General features: G+C 50.7%; 1 protein-coding gene across 2 annotated transcripts; it reads left to right on the top strand.

The window, feature by feature from the left end:
* Positions 1 to 1336: 1336 nt before the first annotated feature.
* Mfge8 (milk fat globule-EGF factor 8 protein) lies at positions 1337 to 17206 on the top strand. Of its 2 annotated transcripts, XM_028754881.1 has the most exons (10): positions 1373 to 1501; positions 4846 to 4968; positions 5243 to 5374; positions 7263 to 7403; positions 7628 to 7809; positions 8124 to 8279; positions 8884 to 9028; positions 14188 to 14372; positions 16199 to 16348; positions 16451 to 17206. In XM_028754881.1, the coding sequence occupies exons 1-10, from the start codon at positions 1429 to 1431 to the stop codon at positions 16586 to 16588; spliced, it is 1425 nt and encodes a 474-aa protein (XP_028610714.1). In that variant the 5' UTR covers positions 1373 to 1428; the 3' UTR covers positions 16589 to 17206. The 2 variants fall into 2 exon arrangements, with proteins under 2 accessions (XP_028610716.1, XP_028610714.1); XM_028754883.1 differs by lacking the exon at positions 7263 to 7403 and having other exon boundaries at positions 1337 to 1501.
* The last annotated feature ends 531 nt before the right edge of the window (positions 17207 to 17737 follow it).

Genomic DNA, 17737 nt, shown 5'->3' with positions numbered 1-17737 from the left:
TTGTTCAGCTAAAGTTTAGGCAGTCACATTGGTGAGAATTTATGGGTGTAGCTTATAACGTTCCTAGGAGACACAATCTCACAGCAAACTGTCTCTGAGCATTTTTCCACTGAGCCATCTCCTTAGCCAGATTTTTATTTCTAGTTTTATTTATATATTTTTGAGATAGAGTCTCACGCTGGTGGTCAGGGTAGCTGAGGACTCACTATGTTGTCCAAGCTAGCCTTGGATTTTCTATAATTCTCCTGTCTCTGCCTCCAGAGTGCTGGGATTATAGGCCTGAACCACCACACTGGCCAAAACCCTAAAATATTTCCTATTTGGAAAGTTTACACAAGTTTGCCAATTCCTTCTCTCTCTCTCTCTCTCTCTCTCTCTCTCTCTCTCTCTCTCTCTCTCTCTCTCTCTCACTCCCTCCCTCCCTCCCTCCCTCCCTCCCTCTCTCTCTCTCTTTCTCTCTCTCTCTTCCTTTCTTTTTGGTCTTTTCATGGTTTCTAAATATGTTATGATGTCATTGTACAGTGTCATTTTGTTCAGATGTCTGTCTAATGGAAGGAGTGTGCATCTCTGAGCACAACTGCTAGGTCTTAAGGTGATGATAGTTGTCATTTTGAAAGATATTACCAAATAAAGAAGCTGAGCTGGCTTATACTCTGTCCAAGGTCCGCATGCCTCAGCCTGTTGCCCCACAGCCTCCGCTAACTGTTAACAGCCGACACTTGCCGATCTGATAAAGGAAACACAGCGCTCATTGTAGCCTGAACTTGTTATTCTCTGGTTACAAATAAGAATTAGCATTTTAAGTCTAAACAGTTATTTTGAATTAACTAAATAACAAATAATCAATCGACAAACACATTTAGGAAACAGGGTCCCATTCTGTATCCCAGACTATCCTGGAACTCACTATGGCTGGAGCCCACACTGGGGATCTGATCTGGAACTGCTGTCTGATCCTCCGGATCCAGCTTCTTAAGTGTTGGGACTACAAGCATGAGCCACCACCACTCCTGGATTATTTTATTTTATTGACTTATCTTTGCTGGGTTTGGGATCGAATCCAGGGTCTCCAGCATGCTTAGGGAAGCACTCCATCATGGAGCCACTTTTAAAAATTCTTCCTGAGCAATTTTCCCCTGTCCAGTCCATCCAGGAAGCGGGACCTGGCCTCAGGCTGAGGACTGGCAACGGGATCAGGGCGTGGCTCGCCGGGAGGCTGAGGCACTGGACCCCCCCACTTCAGCCCTCCCTCTTCCCACTGTGGTCTCGGAGCTCCGCCCAGAGTCCTCCGGGGGGCTGTCCTGGGCGGAGCCCTTGGGCCAGTGGGCGGAGCTGAGCGCCTGATTTATTCCCGTGTGAGAGGAGCGGACGCAGGAACTCCCGGGTCCCAGCATCTGAGCGCGTGGACTCTTTCCCGCGTCCCGTAGCATGCAATTCTCCCGTGTGCTGGCCGCGCTGTGCGGCGTGCTGCTGTGTGCCTCTGGCCTCTTCGCCGCGTCCGGTGAGTCCCTCTGGCCTCGCCCTTGTTCTGCCCGCCGCTCGGAAGTTCTCAGCGGCGCCCTCCCTCTACCCCTACTGTTGACAAACTTCAGCAAAGCCTGGAGGGGGACGCCCGGAGATTGCGTCCGGGTAGGAGAGGCGAACGTGCCTCTGCGCGCTCTGCCCTGGGGCCTTGGGGCTGTGATAGTAGCTTTTGCACTGAGCGGTGACCCTGGACACCCGGTGACAGCCCTGCCTCCCCCAGGGATGTGACTTACACATAACAAAGGAATCCGCTGCGTCGTGCCTCTTTTTACCGCGTCTGTAAAGTGAGGCCACTGAACTGTATCTGCTTTCCAATCCAAACAATTTGGGAGAGTCTAGGATTCTTGTGCGGGTACAGCTGCAGCTAACTTTACCTGAAACTCTCCTAAACCCGCCTGGCTAAAGAATTCAATGAACTTTTGTGCCCCCCTTGTTGGTGTTTGATCAGCTAAGTGAAGAAAGGACCGAAGGGTCGGTACGAGAGAGACTGGCTGTAGGTGGGGCCCGTCTGGAACTTAGAAAAGGGATTCCTGCCCCCAGCTGGCCTTGGCCAGCTGCTTTATCTCCCCTAGCCCTCCTCCTCCGCTCTGAGGTCCGCCTTAGAAGTCTGGGCCTCTTGGGGGATGCTGCTGGAGAGTTCATCATGAAAAAGCAATGCCCACGTGAGGCGGGTGAGCTCAGCGGCTCTTCAAGCAGCCTTTTCGTCGTTTCTCATAGAAATGGGACTGGCGAGATCACAGGCAGGAGAGATCACAGCTGTACTCTGTCGCCTAGCACAGGATCTGACCTCGGGGTTGGAGCTGAAGGCATTGGGCGCCCCAGGCTTCCACAAACTGGGAACTCTTGGTCTGTCCACTAAGCTCGAAAGATGCTTGGATCTCCTCTGTCCCTTTCTACCCCTCCTCTTTGCTCTTCCCATAACCTGTGCCCTGGCCAAATGTTCCGGGAGACAGTTCCCAGAGCAGGACCCTGAAATCTCATAGGGTTTATAAAAGAGCTGGCCTCTCCCGGTCTCATAAGCAGGTGGCCAGCCTCAGTCTCAGCGCCGCTGCTGGCCACCTTCCACTTTCTGATTTTTCTCTCTGGACCCCTGGTTTGGTTCCAGGTACAGCAGTAGGGAAGGCTGGAAGCCTGGCCCTTGTTGGTATGGGGTGCCTAGGCCTTGGCAATCCGGAGCCTCCACGTGAGAGGTTGTGACTGTGCCATTCCAGGTCAGAGGGGATTAACCTGCTATTTAAAGCAAGTGACTAATAGTTCTGCCACAGCGCCTTAGGATCCCCAGGCCCTTGCTGAGGTGGAGCTGTGTGGGCTGGTGCCTGCCTCCGGCTTGGGAGCCTGAGCTCCCTGGAGCCTTGAGCTTTCAGGAGGGCCCTTGTGTCTTGGGTCGGGAGGGGAACAGATCTCTTAGCTTTGATTCTAGTGCTGAGTTTGGGGTGGAGTCTAGTAGTACCCTGTTCGGTACAACGGACTTGGGGAGCTGCTGTTCACTGGTTCCTGCCAGTGTCAGGGTACCTGGGGCAGATGAGAGTTAGGCGGGCTTCTGAGATAGGATGCTTCTAGTCCCTCTTTGGACATGGAGATGGGGTGGGGTTTGCTAGCTGCATATAGTCCATCAGATCACAGGCCAGGTGATCTCAGCCCCAGCTTACCCCACCCCTCTTCCTGTGTTCTCCGTTCTGGTTGACAGTGCACATCTGTCACCCAAGGTGCCCCCAAAGCTCCAGTGATCTCTCCAGCCTTCCTCTATCTCTTCAGTCCATGTTCCATGAAGCCTCTCAAATTCACCTGCTCATCTTCCCTTTGCCCTAATGTGTCTCCTCATCATTCAGCCTGTGAGCTGAGTCTGCTGTGAGCTGAGCATGATCCGCTGCTGCCAGACCTGCACTTCTTACCCTGTCAGCCTTGGCCTGGGGCTTTCAGCCTTCCTCCGTTCAAACTTCAGTCTGGCTGTAGAGAGAGGGAGAGGGAGAGAAACACACACACACACACACACACAGAGAGACAGACAGACAGACACACACACAGAGAGAGAGAGAGAGAGAGAGAGAGAGAGAGAGACAGACACACACACACACAGACAGACACACACACACACACACACACGAGAGAGAGACAGACAGACAGACACACACACACACACAGAGAGAGAGAGAGAGAGAGACAGACAGACAGACAGACACACACACACACACAGAGACAGACAGACAGACACAGACACAGAGAGAGAGAGAGAGAGAGAGACCAACAGACACACACACACACACAGAGAGAGAGAGAGAGAGACAGACAGACAGACAGATACAGACACACACACACACAGTGAGAGAGAGAGAGAGAGAGAGAGAGACCAACAGAGAGACAGACAGACAGACAGACAGACACACACACACACACACACACACACACACACACACACGGTGGTGAGGTGTCTGAGACTTGTAAGCCAATGCTAGAGAAACTTAAGGAAGGTTAAAAATCTATTGACAGACTGCAGCATACAAAGTCTAAACTTGTCCTTCTTAAGATCCCTCTCATTCTGACCTGAGTCCAGTCACATCTGAACCATTCTCCAATGTGCCGTGTCCTCAGTGTGTCAGCTTCTCTCTAGAATATTATTTTCTTGTCCCTTGTCATCCTTGCCATTCTGGTTTTTTTTTTAAAGAAAATGTGTTTGCTGTATTGTCTGTGTGTGTGTGTGTGTGAGCCCGAGTGTATTATACATGCACCACTTGCATACAGGAACCCTCGGAGGTCAGAAAAGGACACTAGATCCTCTGAAACAGAAGTTATAGGTGGTTATAAACCACCACATGGATACTGGGGACCGAACCAGGGTTTTCTGCCAGAGCAGTAAGTGCTTTTAATCTCTGAGCTGTCTCTCTAGCCGTACCTATAGATTTTAAGATTTGCTTTATTTAACCGGGCAGTGGTGGTGCATGCTTTTAATCCCAGCACTTGGGAGGCAGAGGCAGGCAGATTTCTGAGTTTGAGGCCAGCCTGGTCTACAGAGTGAGTTCCAGGACAACGAGGGCTACACAGAGAAACTGTTTTGAAAATTAAAAAAAAAAAGATTTGTTTTATTTATTTATTTTACAAATTATGTCTACATGTCTCTGTGTGGGCATGTGCGTTAGAGTACAGGGGCCTAGGACTCTGCACGTGCAAGACATGCGCTACCATTGACCTATATCACTGGTCAGTCTCACTGGCTTCTTGAGGGTAGGATGACAGCTAACTTCTGTCTCAGGAGCCCAGTGTGTGCACATGGTAGCCGGATTCTTAAGTGCTTACCGAATGGTCATGTTTGGACTGCTATTGCAGGAGATTTCTGTGACTCCAGCCTGTGCCTGAATGGTGGGACCTGCTTGATGGGCCAAGGCAATGACATCTACTGCCTCTGCCCCGATGGCTTCACAGGCCTTGTATGCAACGAGACTGAGAAAGGTACCTGCTCCCAGTGGCCTGCCTCCCCTGTCTCTTCCCAAGTGGGTAGCCCTTGTTCCAGTAGAAACTCCCGGCCACTTGGAAAAGCCAGTGATTTTAGTATGTGGGCAAATCAATCCTTTCAGAGAGCCTCTTGGGTCCAGGATGATAGGGGTAGGGAGGAAAAGAGGCTGGTTTGGATGGATCGTTTGGGACTGGGTCCTGTGATGCTCTTTGGTGTGTTCACAGCCCTTTTCAGACTACCTCTCCATCTGATCTGCCCCCTTGCTTCCAGGACCGTGCTCCCCAAACCCTTGCTACAATGATGCCAAATGCCTGGTGACTGTGGACACACAGCGAGGGGACATCTTCACCGAGTACATCTGCCAGTGCCCTGTGGGCTACTCGGGCATCCACTGTGAAACCGGTGAGCACTGGGGGCCTGTTGCTGGGCACGGGCACTAGCGGTGAAGCTGCCTCTGTGAAGACTGAGGAATGGGCAGAGTTCAGTGGGTATCCCATTGTCCCGTCCCAGGCGTCAGGCCTAGCTCTCTCTCTTGGGACTTCAGGTCAGACCTGGTGTTGTTGTGGGGAAGTGAGAGAGTGTGGGGACTGAGGTCATGGGGATGCCATGTCCTGGAGACATACAGTGTCAGAGTTAAGTCTTGAGACTCTTTGTTCACCAGTAAGAAGAAACAGGCATGCTATTTAACATAGAGCCAGGACCAGCTCATAGAGGTCAGGGAGGAGGGGGAGGCTGTGTTGTCTTGTGCTAGGAAGGCTAGAAGCCTGGTATATAGGAAGGAGCTGACCTGTCTGACCTGTTTGGCTATCCCCTGGGCTTCAGAGCGGCCTGAGTGAATGCCAGCTAACATTGCTGGTGATAGTTCAACATGCTGCCCCCAACTCTGCCCCAAGCATACCAGGGCCTTTCTTACCCTGTGTCACATGGGAAGGGCTGTGTCCAGACAAGGGAGGGAGGAAGGTGTGTGTGTGCGAGCCCGAGAGTGCATGCTCATGGGTGTGTATGTACGTGTGCATGTGCGTGTGTGTGTGTGTGTGTGTGTGTGTGTGTTAGGGGTCCAGCTTTCAGCTATCTAGATCAGGAAGTGGACATCCTGTGGGGTATAGAAGGAGGGGATAGCTGGGTCAGCTTTGTGGGGGCTGGGCCCCAGGATGGGACAATACAGACAGAATGCCTGGGATGCCCCTGACTTAAGAGGAGACAGAACAAAGGCCTGGCCGTTGAAGGCTGGACTAAAGCCAGTTGAGTTTGAGATCCTTAGGGGGAGGATGAAGGAGCTCCTGATTGCTAAGGCTGGGTGGAGCCAGGCAAGCCTGCTAATTACCAGGTGGGAGCCGGGCTAACCATGGTGTATCTGGGTGTGAATTAGCTACGCAGCTTTCTCTGGGCTGCCAGGTCTAGAGTTGGCTCTAGGCTGGATGGTAGCACCTGGAGCAGAGGGTAGGCGGTGCCCACACAGGCTGCGGGAGTGTGCCGGCAGAGGGACCGCACTCTTCTTTGTTATGCTGTTTCTGGTGCCAATGCCAAGGCTGCACCTTTGGGTCCCTTGGGGGTGTGGAGATGGTGGGTGTGAGGCATCAGGAGGCTGATCTGGCCTAGGTCTTGGATGTCCATCCCCAAGTGACATCTTACCCTCTCTATAAGATTGGTAGTACCTGCTCAGGATGAGCCTCTACCACTAGAGTCCTGTAGGATATCCCTGGGTCCCCCTGATAGCAGAAGCCTGGACACCCACCATTGGTGTCCATAGGGATGGAAAGGTCTTCTTGCCAACAGGCTTGATCGCTATTCTGAGTTTCTGGTATCGTGTTACTGGTCACGCAAAGGTTACGGCTGGGAACATGCTTACATACGGGTGGGTAAGGGACTTGGTGGTCAAAGGTGCAAAGGATGCAGAAGAAAGCAGAGTGGTCCTCATACACTCCTCGGAAACTGCTGACAGGATCTAGAAAGTACCGTCTAGTGTCAGGTGTGATGCCAAACGCCTCTGATTGGAGCCGAGGCAGGAGAATTCACAGGTCTAAGGCTAGAACGTGCAACTGGGCTTGACCCTGTCTCAAAACAGTCAGGACTGGGGATGGAGCGCAGTGGTAGAAGCCTCGCCTAGCTTGTTCAAGTTTAATCCCCAGTACTACACACATGCTGGGAAGATGAAAACCTTGCTTTGTGTGGAGTTAGCTTTGCTGTTCCTTACTATCCAAGGGAACTCCTTTCCTAAAGCCACCCCTCCTGGGTGAGCCAGGGCTAGGGATGTGGGGGAAAAGGTCATCCTGCTTTTCTCTCCTACCAGAAATCAACTACTACAACCTGGATGGAGACTACCTGTCCACCACAGCCGCCCCCAACACAGCCGTCCCCACCACAGCCGCCCCCAACACAGCCGTCCCCACCCTGGTCCCCACCCCCGATCTTTCCAACAACCTAGCCTCCCGTGAGTTAACTCTGCTGGTCCCTTGTCTCCTGTGTCTCCCGTGCCGTCTTGTCTTCCATCTGGTGTCGGTGTCCCTTGGTGTTATCTACTCTGAGGGTCTGAGGTTCTCTTTGTCTTTAGGTCCTCATCAGAGGCCATGTTGTTTTTTTCTTCTCTTGTCCTGTGGACATAGCTGAGCTATGGAACTTTGGATTAGATGGCTGATAGTCACTCTCTCCTTGCAGGTTGTTCCACAAAGCTGGGCATGGAAGGGGGCGCCATTGCTGATTCACAGATTTCCGCCTCGTCTGTGTATGTGGCCTATTTGGGCTTGCAGCGCTGGGGCCCAGAGCTGGCTCGTCTGCACCGCACGGGGATTGTTAATGCATGGACAGCCAGCAACTATGATAGCAAGCCCTGGATCCAGGTAGGAAAAACCACAGGGCAGGGTGATAGGCAACACAGAGAGAGGTGACCATGAGTGAAATGTCTATATATAGAGGGCAGTCTTGGGCCTGGAGCCAGTGGGCAGATTTTGAGAAGAGATACCTTCTTTGATGGAGGGGATTTGGCACCCACAGGCCTCTTGGGGTCTTGGAACTCTGGGGCTTTTCAGAGCATAGGCTCAAGAACCTCAGGAGAGAAACCACCCCCTTGGAGAAAGAACCAGTGAGCTAGCCAGTTGGATTTGGGTGGGAAGACGAGATAAGGAGGAGACGTCTTTTCTCACCCGGGGTCCAGGTAAACTTTCTGCGGAAGATGCGGGTATCAGGTGTGATGACGCAGGGTGCCAAACGTGCCGGGTGGGCGGAATACCTGAAGACCTTCAAGGTGGCTTACAGCCTCGATGGCAGCAAGTTCGAGTTCATCCAGGATGAAAGCGGTACCGGAGACAAGGTGGGTCTAAGGAGGGGACGCTAATCAGTGCTATGAGTCTAGCACTGATTGAGAATCGAGAGCAGCCTGAGTGGTACGGTCGGAGTGAATCTTCAAGTGTCCCTTGATAGGTAGACATGGATAGACCTCGATCATACTTATGTTCTGTGGTTGCAGGGCACAATCTCACCCAATAGAAACTCAGAGTAGTGCTATGCCCTGGATGGGATGGTGGTTGTGGTGGATTTGGGCTTCATTCTAAACATTTCAGGGCTGCAGTGTACAGTTGCGAAGATGTAATTAATTAGCTAAGTGGGCACCGTTTACAGCACAGATATCATACAGGTCTATATTGCTGTTGTCATAAAGTCCTTTGAGGATGTACACAGAGGCCCTTTAGATAGTTCCATGTGAGGTGGAGTTTATGCCCAGGTCCTGTGATGACCAAGAGGTCAGTGACAAGGACACTGTCCTGATGTTCTTGTGCTGGAGTCAAAGCAAGGGCTGCAGGCTGTGTCCATGTGGGCTCCGTGGAGGCTGTTCTTCCAACCTTTGCTGGCCTTTCAGATGTGAAGGGGAAGAGGCATACCCACTTCCTCCTCTAGCCCTCCCTCTTTTCTTCTAGGAGTTTTTGGGTAACGTGGACAACAACAGCGTGAAGGTTAACATGTTCAACCCCGCTCTGGAGGCACAGTACATAAGGCTGTACCCTGTTTCCTACCACGGTGGGTGCACCCTCCGCTTCGAGCTCCTGGGCTGTGAGTTACACGGTGAGTGCTGAGATGAAGCTCTCTCTGTCTCTGTCGTGAGCTGCTCAGGGTCTACTGTGGAGACTGACCCCTTGTGTCCTGCCTGGGAGTTCCAGTTGTGCCCTGTCTGCCAGTCCATTGCTCTGGGCATTTTGGATGGTCATTTCATGTCTCAGTATTTCTGCTCATTTTGGTCCCTAGTGCTTCTACAACGGGCAGCGAGTTCCACCGTAGCAAGGGAATTGTCTGTTTTCTTTGTTGCTGTATTCTCAGGGCCTCAACCATGTGGGTGCTTAGTAAGTCTTTGATGAGGGATGAATGAATGAATGGATAGAAGAACACCTAGCTGCATTATTTATCCAAGATACCCATCTGGGAAGTGCAAGCACAGTGCTTTCCCTTCAAGCATCTGCCACCTGCATTGTGCCGTCAAGCAGGTGCTTCTAGGAACATAGAGCTTGGAGTTTAGTGCTTCTACAGACAGGGGGACTAGAAAGGGTCAGATAGCTGCTGAACCAGGGAGATGATTCTCTGAAGAGGCCCTTCTGACAAATACTGCCATCTAGTTAAGGCCCAAGAGCTGTTTTTGAGGCCTGTTTCTCTTTGAAGTCATAGCGCCACCTGCTGGCCACATGGGGTAACTATAGGGCTGGCTCTGCAGCTCACCCAGAATACCCTGCTGTGCCTTCTTTCCCTATCAATGACACTGTTTCCTGTTTCTGCATTTTAGATAGTACCTAGGAGCTGAGTTCTGGGTCTCACTGTTTTCTTTTCCCCTTAAGTACTAGCAACTCAAGGCTTTGTGAATACCAGCCACAGGTGCCATCATGAGCCACACCCAAGTCCTGGTCTATTTTGTTTTGTTTTGTTTTTTTGAGACAGGATCACTCTATATAGCCCTGGCTGTCCTGAGATTCATTGTATAGACTATGCAGTCCTTGAACTCACACCTACCCCTTTAAAAGTATAGATTTAAGCTAGTATGCTTCTGTTACAAAATTTGGGTCACAGTCTGTACCACAAAAAGTCAACATTGGCCCTTGTGCCAATTGAAACAGCGGAATTAATGTTCAAAAGTGGAAAGAGATTTATTCAGTGTGGCCATATAAGGGAAGATGGACGGAGATCTAGTGGTCCCCTCAAGTCCATCTTTCGGGTCCTGAACCACATTGAAAGTTTAAATAGAAGGCCAGGGATGGATGCACAGGTCTAAGCAGTCCTGAGTTGTGGCCCTGCCCACTGCTGACTCATCATTGCTGGGCTTCTGTCTCATCCTGGTCTGGCAAGTTGTTACAATGTATAAAATCTTCAGGGAGGCACATTCCCCCTCTGCCTCTGATACCCTTCTCCCGGTATGGGATTCCTGGAGAAATTTGCATCTATTTTACCCATTGTTTGAGCAATCTGATAGTCAGAAGGAGAGACATAAGTATCTTTTAGAATATTAATTTTTGCCAGGAAGGTTATCCTTCTCTCAGGGCCATTGCCTTTTGCATCATGTGACTTAATCTCTGGCAAATGGCAGAAGTAGGTCTGGTCTGGCCACTGCTCTCTGGGGTCACCCAGCCTTCACTGCTGGCTTGAGGCCTTTGGTTCTCCAAGTTGCCAGGCTAGTGAAGCCCTGAGTGATTTAAGTCTTGGGGTGGGGCAAGCTAAGCCTCATATCAGAGAGCAGAGAGCAGAGCTGTGTCCTCTGCCTCCTTCCTGGCCTGGCCCACTTTTGTCTGTAACCCAGTCTGTTAGCTGGAGAGTGTTGGCATGGGGGGTGGGTAGGGCAGGGCCTGTGCACTATACATGTGGGTAAGGTGAGGACCCAGGTATCCTGGGAGTCCACAAAGCTTCCCAGACCAGGGTTGTTATTTTTAGCAGACAGTGTCTTTGGTGAATTAACTGTTGAATTTAGACAGTTACTAAGTTTCCCCTAAATACTTAGATCCAAGGAAGGGAACAAGTAAGACCTTTGACCTTTGAAACAAGTGAGACCTTTGATCTCCTGAAACTTTCACTCTCTCCAGGGAGTCAGAGGTGAGATTAGCAAATAAAAGGAACGTCAGGGGTCGGGCAAGATGGCTGAGTAGGTCAAAGCACCTGTTGCTTTTCCACAAATAAAATAAATATGGTGCTTAAAGACTCAGGCACATATTATAAAGAAAGAAGAGAAAAGAAAGGTCAGCTAGCAACAAGAAGTCTGAAGGAGGAAGTGGTGGAGTGGGTGTGGGGGAAAGCATTGTGGAGATTCTTCAGCTGGACAGCCAGTCCTTGGGACATCTTGGGAAGAGTAATAATAATCTAGGTGGAGATTGCAAGGACAAAGGTCCTGGGGCTTCTTGAAGGATAAGAAAGCCACTGGGGCTGGATCCTAGAGTGTGCAGGAGGCTGGAGAGTGGTGAGCTCACAGACCAGGTGCTTCAGCATCTTCCAGGTCTACTCTGGACCTGCTGGGACAGATTTTTTTTTTTTTTTTTTTCGAGACAGGGTTTCTCTGTGTAGCCCTGGCTGTCCTGGAACTCACTCTGTAGACCAGGCTAGCCTTGAACTCAGAAATCCGCCTGCCTCTGCCTCCCAAGTGCTGAGATTAAAGGCGTGCACCACCACTGCCCAGCCGGGGACAGAATTTTTAATTTAGTTTAATTTCCAGTTCTGGTGAGTTTTTTTTTTTAAAAAAAAATTTATTATTTATTTAACATGTATGAGTGCTCTAGAGCGTATCAGATCCAAGTATAGATGGTTGTGAGCCACCATGTGGTGGCTGGGAATTGAACTCAGGACCTCTGGAAGAACAGCTAGTGCTCTTGACCGCTGAGCTATCCCTCCAGCCCCTTAGTTCTGGTGATTTAACCCAGGGCAGAACTCTGTCACTGAGCTAAATCTCCAGAGTCTGTCTCTTTAATTTTTAAGAGACAGAGTTTTGCTATACAGCCCAAATCACCAAAGACACTGCCTGCTAAAAATAACAGTCCTTGTCTGGGGAGATTTCTGGCCTCTAGGACACCAGGGCCTCACCCCAGGTTGGCCTAATCTTGCAATTCTTCTGCCTCTACATGCTAGGATCATAGAAAGGTACACCATACCCGCCCAGCTTGTTTATAAGATCTGTCATCTCTGTGGAGAGCTACAGAGGGTCTCACTTCACAGAGGAGGAAGAAGTTGACCCCCAGAGAGGCAGGGACTTGTGCATGCATATCCTGAGGCCGTGCTCTGTAGTTTGCTATTTCTGGGAGGCCCATGAAAAGGATAGTTGTACAAGGTCCCACCCCTAGGAGGATGAATTAGTCCCAGGGTAGTGGTTGCCTCAGAATGTCCCCATCCTAGACACAAAGGATCAACGAGTTTGTAGCCCAGGAACCTCTGAGGAAGCAGGGTGATGGCTGCCTGGCCTTCTGCCTTTTGTATCGGATAGCTCAGCAAGGTACCTTCAGCAAATTTGGGAGGAAGGCATCTGGGGGACACACTTCCCAGATGAAAATGTGGCTCTTTATCCCCACTGCCTCACACTTCCGCCTTTCAGGGGACACAGCTGGGTGGGGATGCGGCTGGGTATGAGAGACGCATTATCCACCCAGGAGGATTACTTTCTACCTAGCATTTCCTGTTCATCCAGAGCGTATGAGTGCAAACTTGTCGACCATTCCTCAGAGTGAGCCTGGAGGCACTGGGAGGAAACAAAGGCTATTCTCCCTGTATACATCCCAGCATGCCAGAAGTGTTGGGGTGAGCCAAGGCCCTCCACTAGGTCTTAAAGAATGCTCTTGGGAAGGACACAGAAGCAGCCCACCAAACTCCATCCTTGGGCTTCAGTAGCCTATAGCCTCTGGAGGATAGGGATGTTTGCTATACACTGCTGGATGGCTCCATCTGGGGCTTTACAGGTCCCGGCATGGGGGATAATGTCACATTTGGTATGGCAGTCAGGATCAGGTGTGTGAGATGTGGATACAACTTCTCTGAGGTTGTGGACAACACCTCTTGGCCTCTGTTTTCTCATGCGTAGAATGAGGTTGCTGATAGCTATTTACTTGTTCAGTGTATTCTGTGGCTAAAGTAAGTCCCTGATGTTAGGAAGCACCTAGTTGTGTGAGGTGTCCTGAGGGGAAGGGAGGGAGTTCTGGGAGTCTGGCCATGTCAGGGGGTCTTGGTGATCCTCTAGGTGCAAGTTGGGATGGGGTGGAGTTGGAGCCGAGTCTAGCTGACTGGAGTGAAGAGACAGTGGGGAGCAAGCAAGGATAAGAGCAGCTGGTTGTGGAAGGCAGGTAGGAACTCCAAGAGGATGCTAATTTGGGCATCATGGCCTAGTCCCAGATGTTAGGAAGCTGAGGCTGGAGGATCTTCTTTTTTTTTTTTTTTTTTCTTTTTTTTTTATTAATTTCTTTTTTTTTTTTGAACATGAAATGCTTTTTTATAGCATGTTTTACAAGGGGAGGGGGTAAGAGGGTCCAGGTGGTGGAAAAGTACAAAATCTTCTTGGCCTGTGCCTTGAAACATGTCATGGTCTATATGGGACACTGCCTTGAATTATGATCTACCTGCAGTTCTTCAGAAGATATGGTACACTGCTTGAGTTATGGTCTCCCTGCTATTCTTAAGAAGACATGGTACTCTGCTTTGAGTCTATCTGCAGTTGCTAAGCAGGCTCTTGCAGCTGCCAAGCTTCAAAGGACATTGTGCAGGTGGGGAAAGGTAGGGGGTAAGGGTAAGGGCGAGGGTCCTGGCTTCTGGCATCGCTGGAGGATCTTCTAATAGTTTATTTTATTTTTAATTTTTTTTTCGAGACTGAGTTCTCTGTGTAGCCCTGGCTGTCCTGGAAACTGGAAAATCTCTTGAGTACAAGAGTTCAAAGGCCAGTCTGGGTGACACAGCTAGACCCAGCTCAAAAAACAAAAGCTGGGCTGATACTCAGTTGGTAAGAGTGCTCATGAGAAGCTGTGGGTTCGGCATTCACATAACCTAGGTGTGGGGGTACACGGCTGGGATTCCTTTAGTCCGGCAGTGTAGGTGAGGATCAGACGTTCAGGACCAACCTTGACTACATAGTGAGTTTATGTCAGCCTGGGCTACATAAAATATTGCCTCAGAAACCAAACCAAACCCTAAACCAAAATAAAAGCCGTTTAGGAACCGCAACCCTTTCTCTTTTGTCGTCTTGTACCTACACATACTGGTGACAGCCCCTTTTGCCACAGGATGTTCTGAGCCTTTGGGCCTGAAGAATAACACGATTCCTGACAGCCAGATAACAGCCTCCAGTAGCTACAAGACATTGAACATTCGTGCGTTTGGCTGGTACCCGCACTTGGGGCGGCTGGACAATCAAGGCAAGATCAATGCCTGGACGGCTCAGAGCAACAGTGCCAAGGAATGGCTGCAGGTGAGAGTGGGTGGGATCTGTGACTCCTGCCCAGCCCCACCATCTGCTCTCCAAGGGATTTCCTGAAAAGCCTTGGTTTTCTTTGTTTCTTTTACTCTTTCTTTTTCCCAGGCTACCCCTTTTCTCTTGATCCTGCTTTGATGTGCTTACATACACACACACACACACACACACACACTCACAGACACATACACCTATACATACATACACAGATACACACACACACACACACTCACAGACACATACACACATACACCTATACATACATACACAGATACACACACACACACACACACACACACACACATAAAGTCATATACATATGCACATTCATATACACATATGCATACATACCCATACATACACACATTCATGTACACATACACACACAGACACATATACACATACATGTACACACACATACAGTCACACACACACACACACACACACACACACAGAGGAGTAGCACCACCCCATCAGCTGCCACAGAGTTGGCAAGGCTTACCTGTGGGCAGCAGGGCAGGATGGAGAGGGCACTTTAGGACTAAACTACTTCAGCAAAGCACATGTGTTCTCCCGCTCAGTGTAACTGGGAAATCTCAGAGAGAATGGAAAACCAGAGGTAGAGAATCAGAATGCAGATGGGGAAACTGAGTCCTGGCAGATTGTGTGGTGCCTTCCTGCTGGTTGTGGGTGAGATGGGCTTATAGCCTAGATCTGGGGACTGCCTGTCCAGGGGTCAGTTTTCAGGATAGTCAGGGCATGGACAAACCTAGGTCAGAGGTGCTCAGTCAGAGTTGGGTTCATTAGGAGCCTCCTGCTCTTGGGCTCTCTCAGGACCATGTAAGTCTCCAGGCAGCCTGACAGGTTTCAGAAGCAACTCCCACTCCTATAGGCTGTGGTCTCTCGCCCTGTTCATCATACCCCAATATATAGCTGATGCAAGAGCTAGCAGAGTCAGCTGAGGCCTGGACCCCTGAAATGTACTTCACTGATCTGAAGTTCACGGGCATCAAAGTGGATTATTTATGTGTCTTTATTTTTTACTTCACATTTTTGTGTTACTCAGGGTAACTCAGGGTCTTGGGCATTCTAGACCAGTACTGAGCCACTGAACTATATCTCCTGTCCTTGGTATTTTGAGGCAGGGTGTTACTAGGTAGCCAGGCTGGCCTTCAGCTCCATTCTCAGCCTATTTTGAGGCAGGGTGTTACTAGGTAGCCAGGCTGGCCTTCAGCTCCATTCTCAGCCTCCCAAGTGCTCGGGTTATAGGTGAGCACCACCATCCATGGCTTTATGCTCATTTGATGGAAGAGAGTCTTAGTCAGGGTTTCTATTGCTGGGATGGAACATCATGACCAAAAAGCAAGTTGGGGAGGAAAGGGTTTATTCAGCTTACGCTTTCATATCGAAGTTCATCATCGAAGGAAGTCAGGACAAGGACCCATAGCGGGCAGGAACCTGGAGGCAGGAGCTGATGCAGAGGCCATGGAGGGGTGCTGCTTACTGGCTTACTCCTCGTGGCTTGCTTGCTCATATGCTTTCTTATAGAACCCAGGACCAGCCCAAGGATGGCCCCACCCACAGTGGTCTGGGCCCTTCCCCACAGACCACCAATTGAGAAAATGCCTTACAGCTGGACCTTATGGAGGCATTTTTTTTTCACTTGAGGTTCTCTCCTTTCAGATAACTCTAGCTTATGTCAAGTTGACGTAAGACTAGCCAGCTCAAGGAGGAAATAGGCTAACAGGTCATCCCCAGTGTGTCTGCCTTTACACCTTCTTGAAAAAGTTCCAACCTAGAACATTGTTTTTTTTTTCCTGTAGGTTGACCTGGGCACTCAGAAGCAAGTGACAGGAATTATCACCCAGGGGGCACGTGACTTTGGCCACATCCAGTATGTGGCGTCCTATAAGGTAGCCCACAGCGATGACGGAGTGCAGTGGACTGTATATAAGGAACAAGGAACCAGCAAGGTGGGTGTCTATCCAGATGCAGTTCCTGGGATACTGTGGGGTTCTGATGGGTGGGGGAGGTCACAGACCGTGGGGCACTCCTGACACTCCAGTTGTTTCCAGGTCTTCCAGGGCAACTTGGACAACAACTCCCACAAGAAGAACATCTTTGAGAAACCCTTCATGGCTCGCTACGTGCGCATCCTTCCAGTGTCCTGGCATAACCGCATCACCCTGCGCCTGGAGCTGCTGGGCTGTTAGTGCTCAGTCCTTCCAGCCCAAATAACGAGGAGGACGGCCAGAGGCTGAGGGGCCTCCTGGCCTTGCCTCCCAGGTCCTGCTGCCTTTTGTGGCTGAGCTTCTCAGCCCTTCCTCCTGACTGCACTGGGGCTGGAGGCAGGAAGGACAAGGGGGTTTCAGAATTGCCCCTCGCCCTTTCCCTCACCCTGCAGCCCCCCACAGGCCTCCTGCTAGCCCCTTCTCTCAGGCCATCTGGGGGAGTTGGACAGGTCTGAGATGAGTAGAGAAGAGTGAAGTTGGGTTATGTGTGCTGTCTGTACCAACCACCCCAAGTCCTAAACTTCCTGCCAGGGGTTGACTCAAGACTAAAGGGAACCTCTGGTTGCCCACCCCTCTCTGCACACCACACATTCCTCTATGTTCTATTCCAGGAAGGAGAGGCCCAAGCCTGCTTGCTGCCCCTTGGGTCACCAGATCCTGCCTCTTATCTCCTGAGACCCCTCTTGACCCTTGCTCTGGAGCCTCAGTTGACAAGGCTGGGCAGCTCTGGGTGGTTGGCGAGCTGGTTATGGGACCTCTGCTGGCTTGCTACCCAAGTTAAGAAGCAGATTCCAAAATACATTTGTGTTCTCCACTGGACCTTCTGTGTTTCCTCATTGTCCTGTCTAAGCCAGGCTGCCTGGGGCTGCTCCCTGCCCCCACCCCTACCCCTGTCCTCCCAAGCCCAACACTCTTAAAACACTTGCCAGACTGCAAACGGCTTAAGAGCAGGGGTGGGAGACTGGGGGTGGGGTGCAGTTAGGAGTGGGGTTCCTTCTCCTCCGAGCCTGACTCACAGCTTCCACGTTTCTCCCTCTATCCTGCTCTGGCTCGGGCTCTGGCCTGCAGTTGCCACCTGGTGAAGGGCCAGAGGTGTCCTGGCAGAGAGGTGGTTCCTGTGACTTCTCCCTTCCCTCACTAAGAAGGTGGGCGAGGCCTGGGTACTGGGTTCTCCTTCGGTAGTTCCTGTTTTCTTTATAATGGGAGTGCTGGGCTAGAAACCCAGCAAACCTGGCTTTCAAAGAAAGGACCACAGTAGACTGGGCATGGTGGGCAGGGGTATGGTGCAGTGTGGAAAAGAAGAGAGGGGTTGCCAAATAGGACTGTGGGCAAGAGCATGCTGCTTCCTAG

Source organism: Grammomys surdaster, unplaced genomic scaffold (genome assembly GCF_004785775.1).
Source record: "Grammomys surdaster isolate TR1022 unplaced genomic scaffold, NIH_TR_1.0 126036, whole genome shotgun sequence".
In the NCBI taxonomy this organism is placed as follows: Eukaryota; Metazoa; Chordata; class Mammalia; order Rodentia; family Muridae; genus Grammomys; species Grammomys surdaster.
This window is presented reverse-complemented; position numbering and strand designations above follow the sequence as displayed.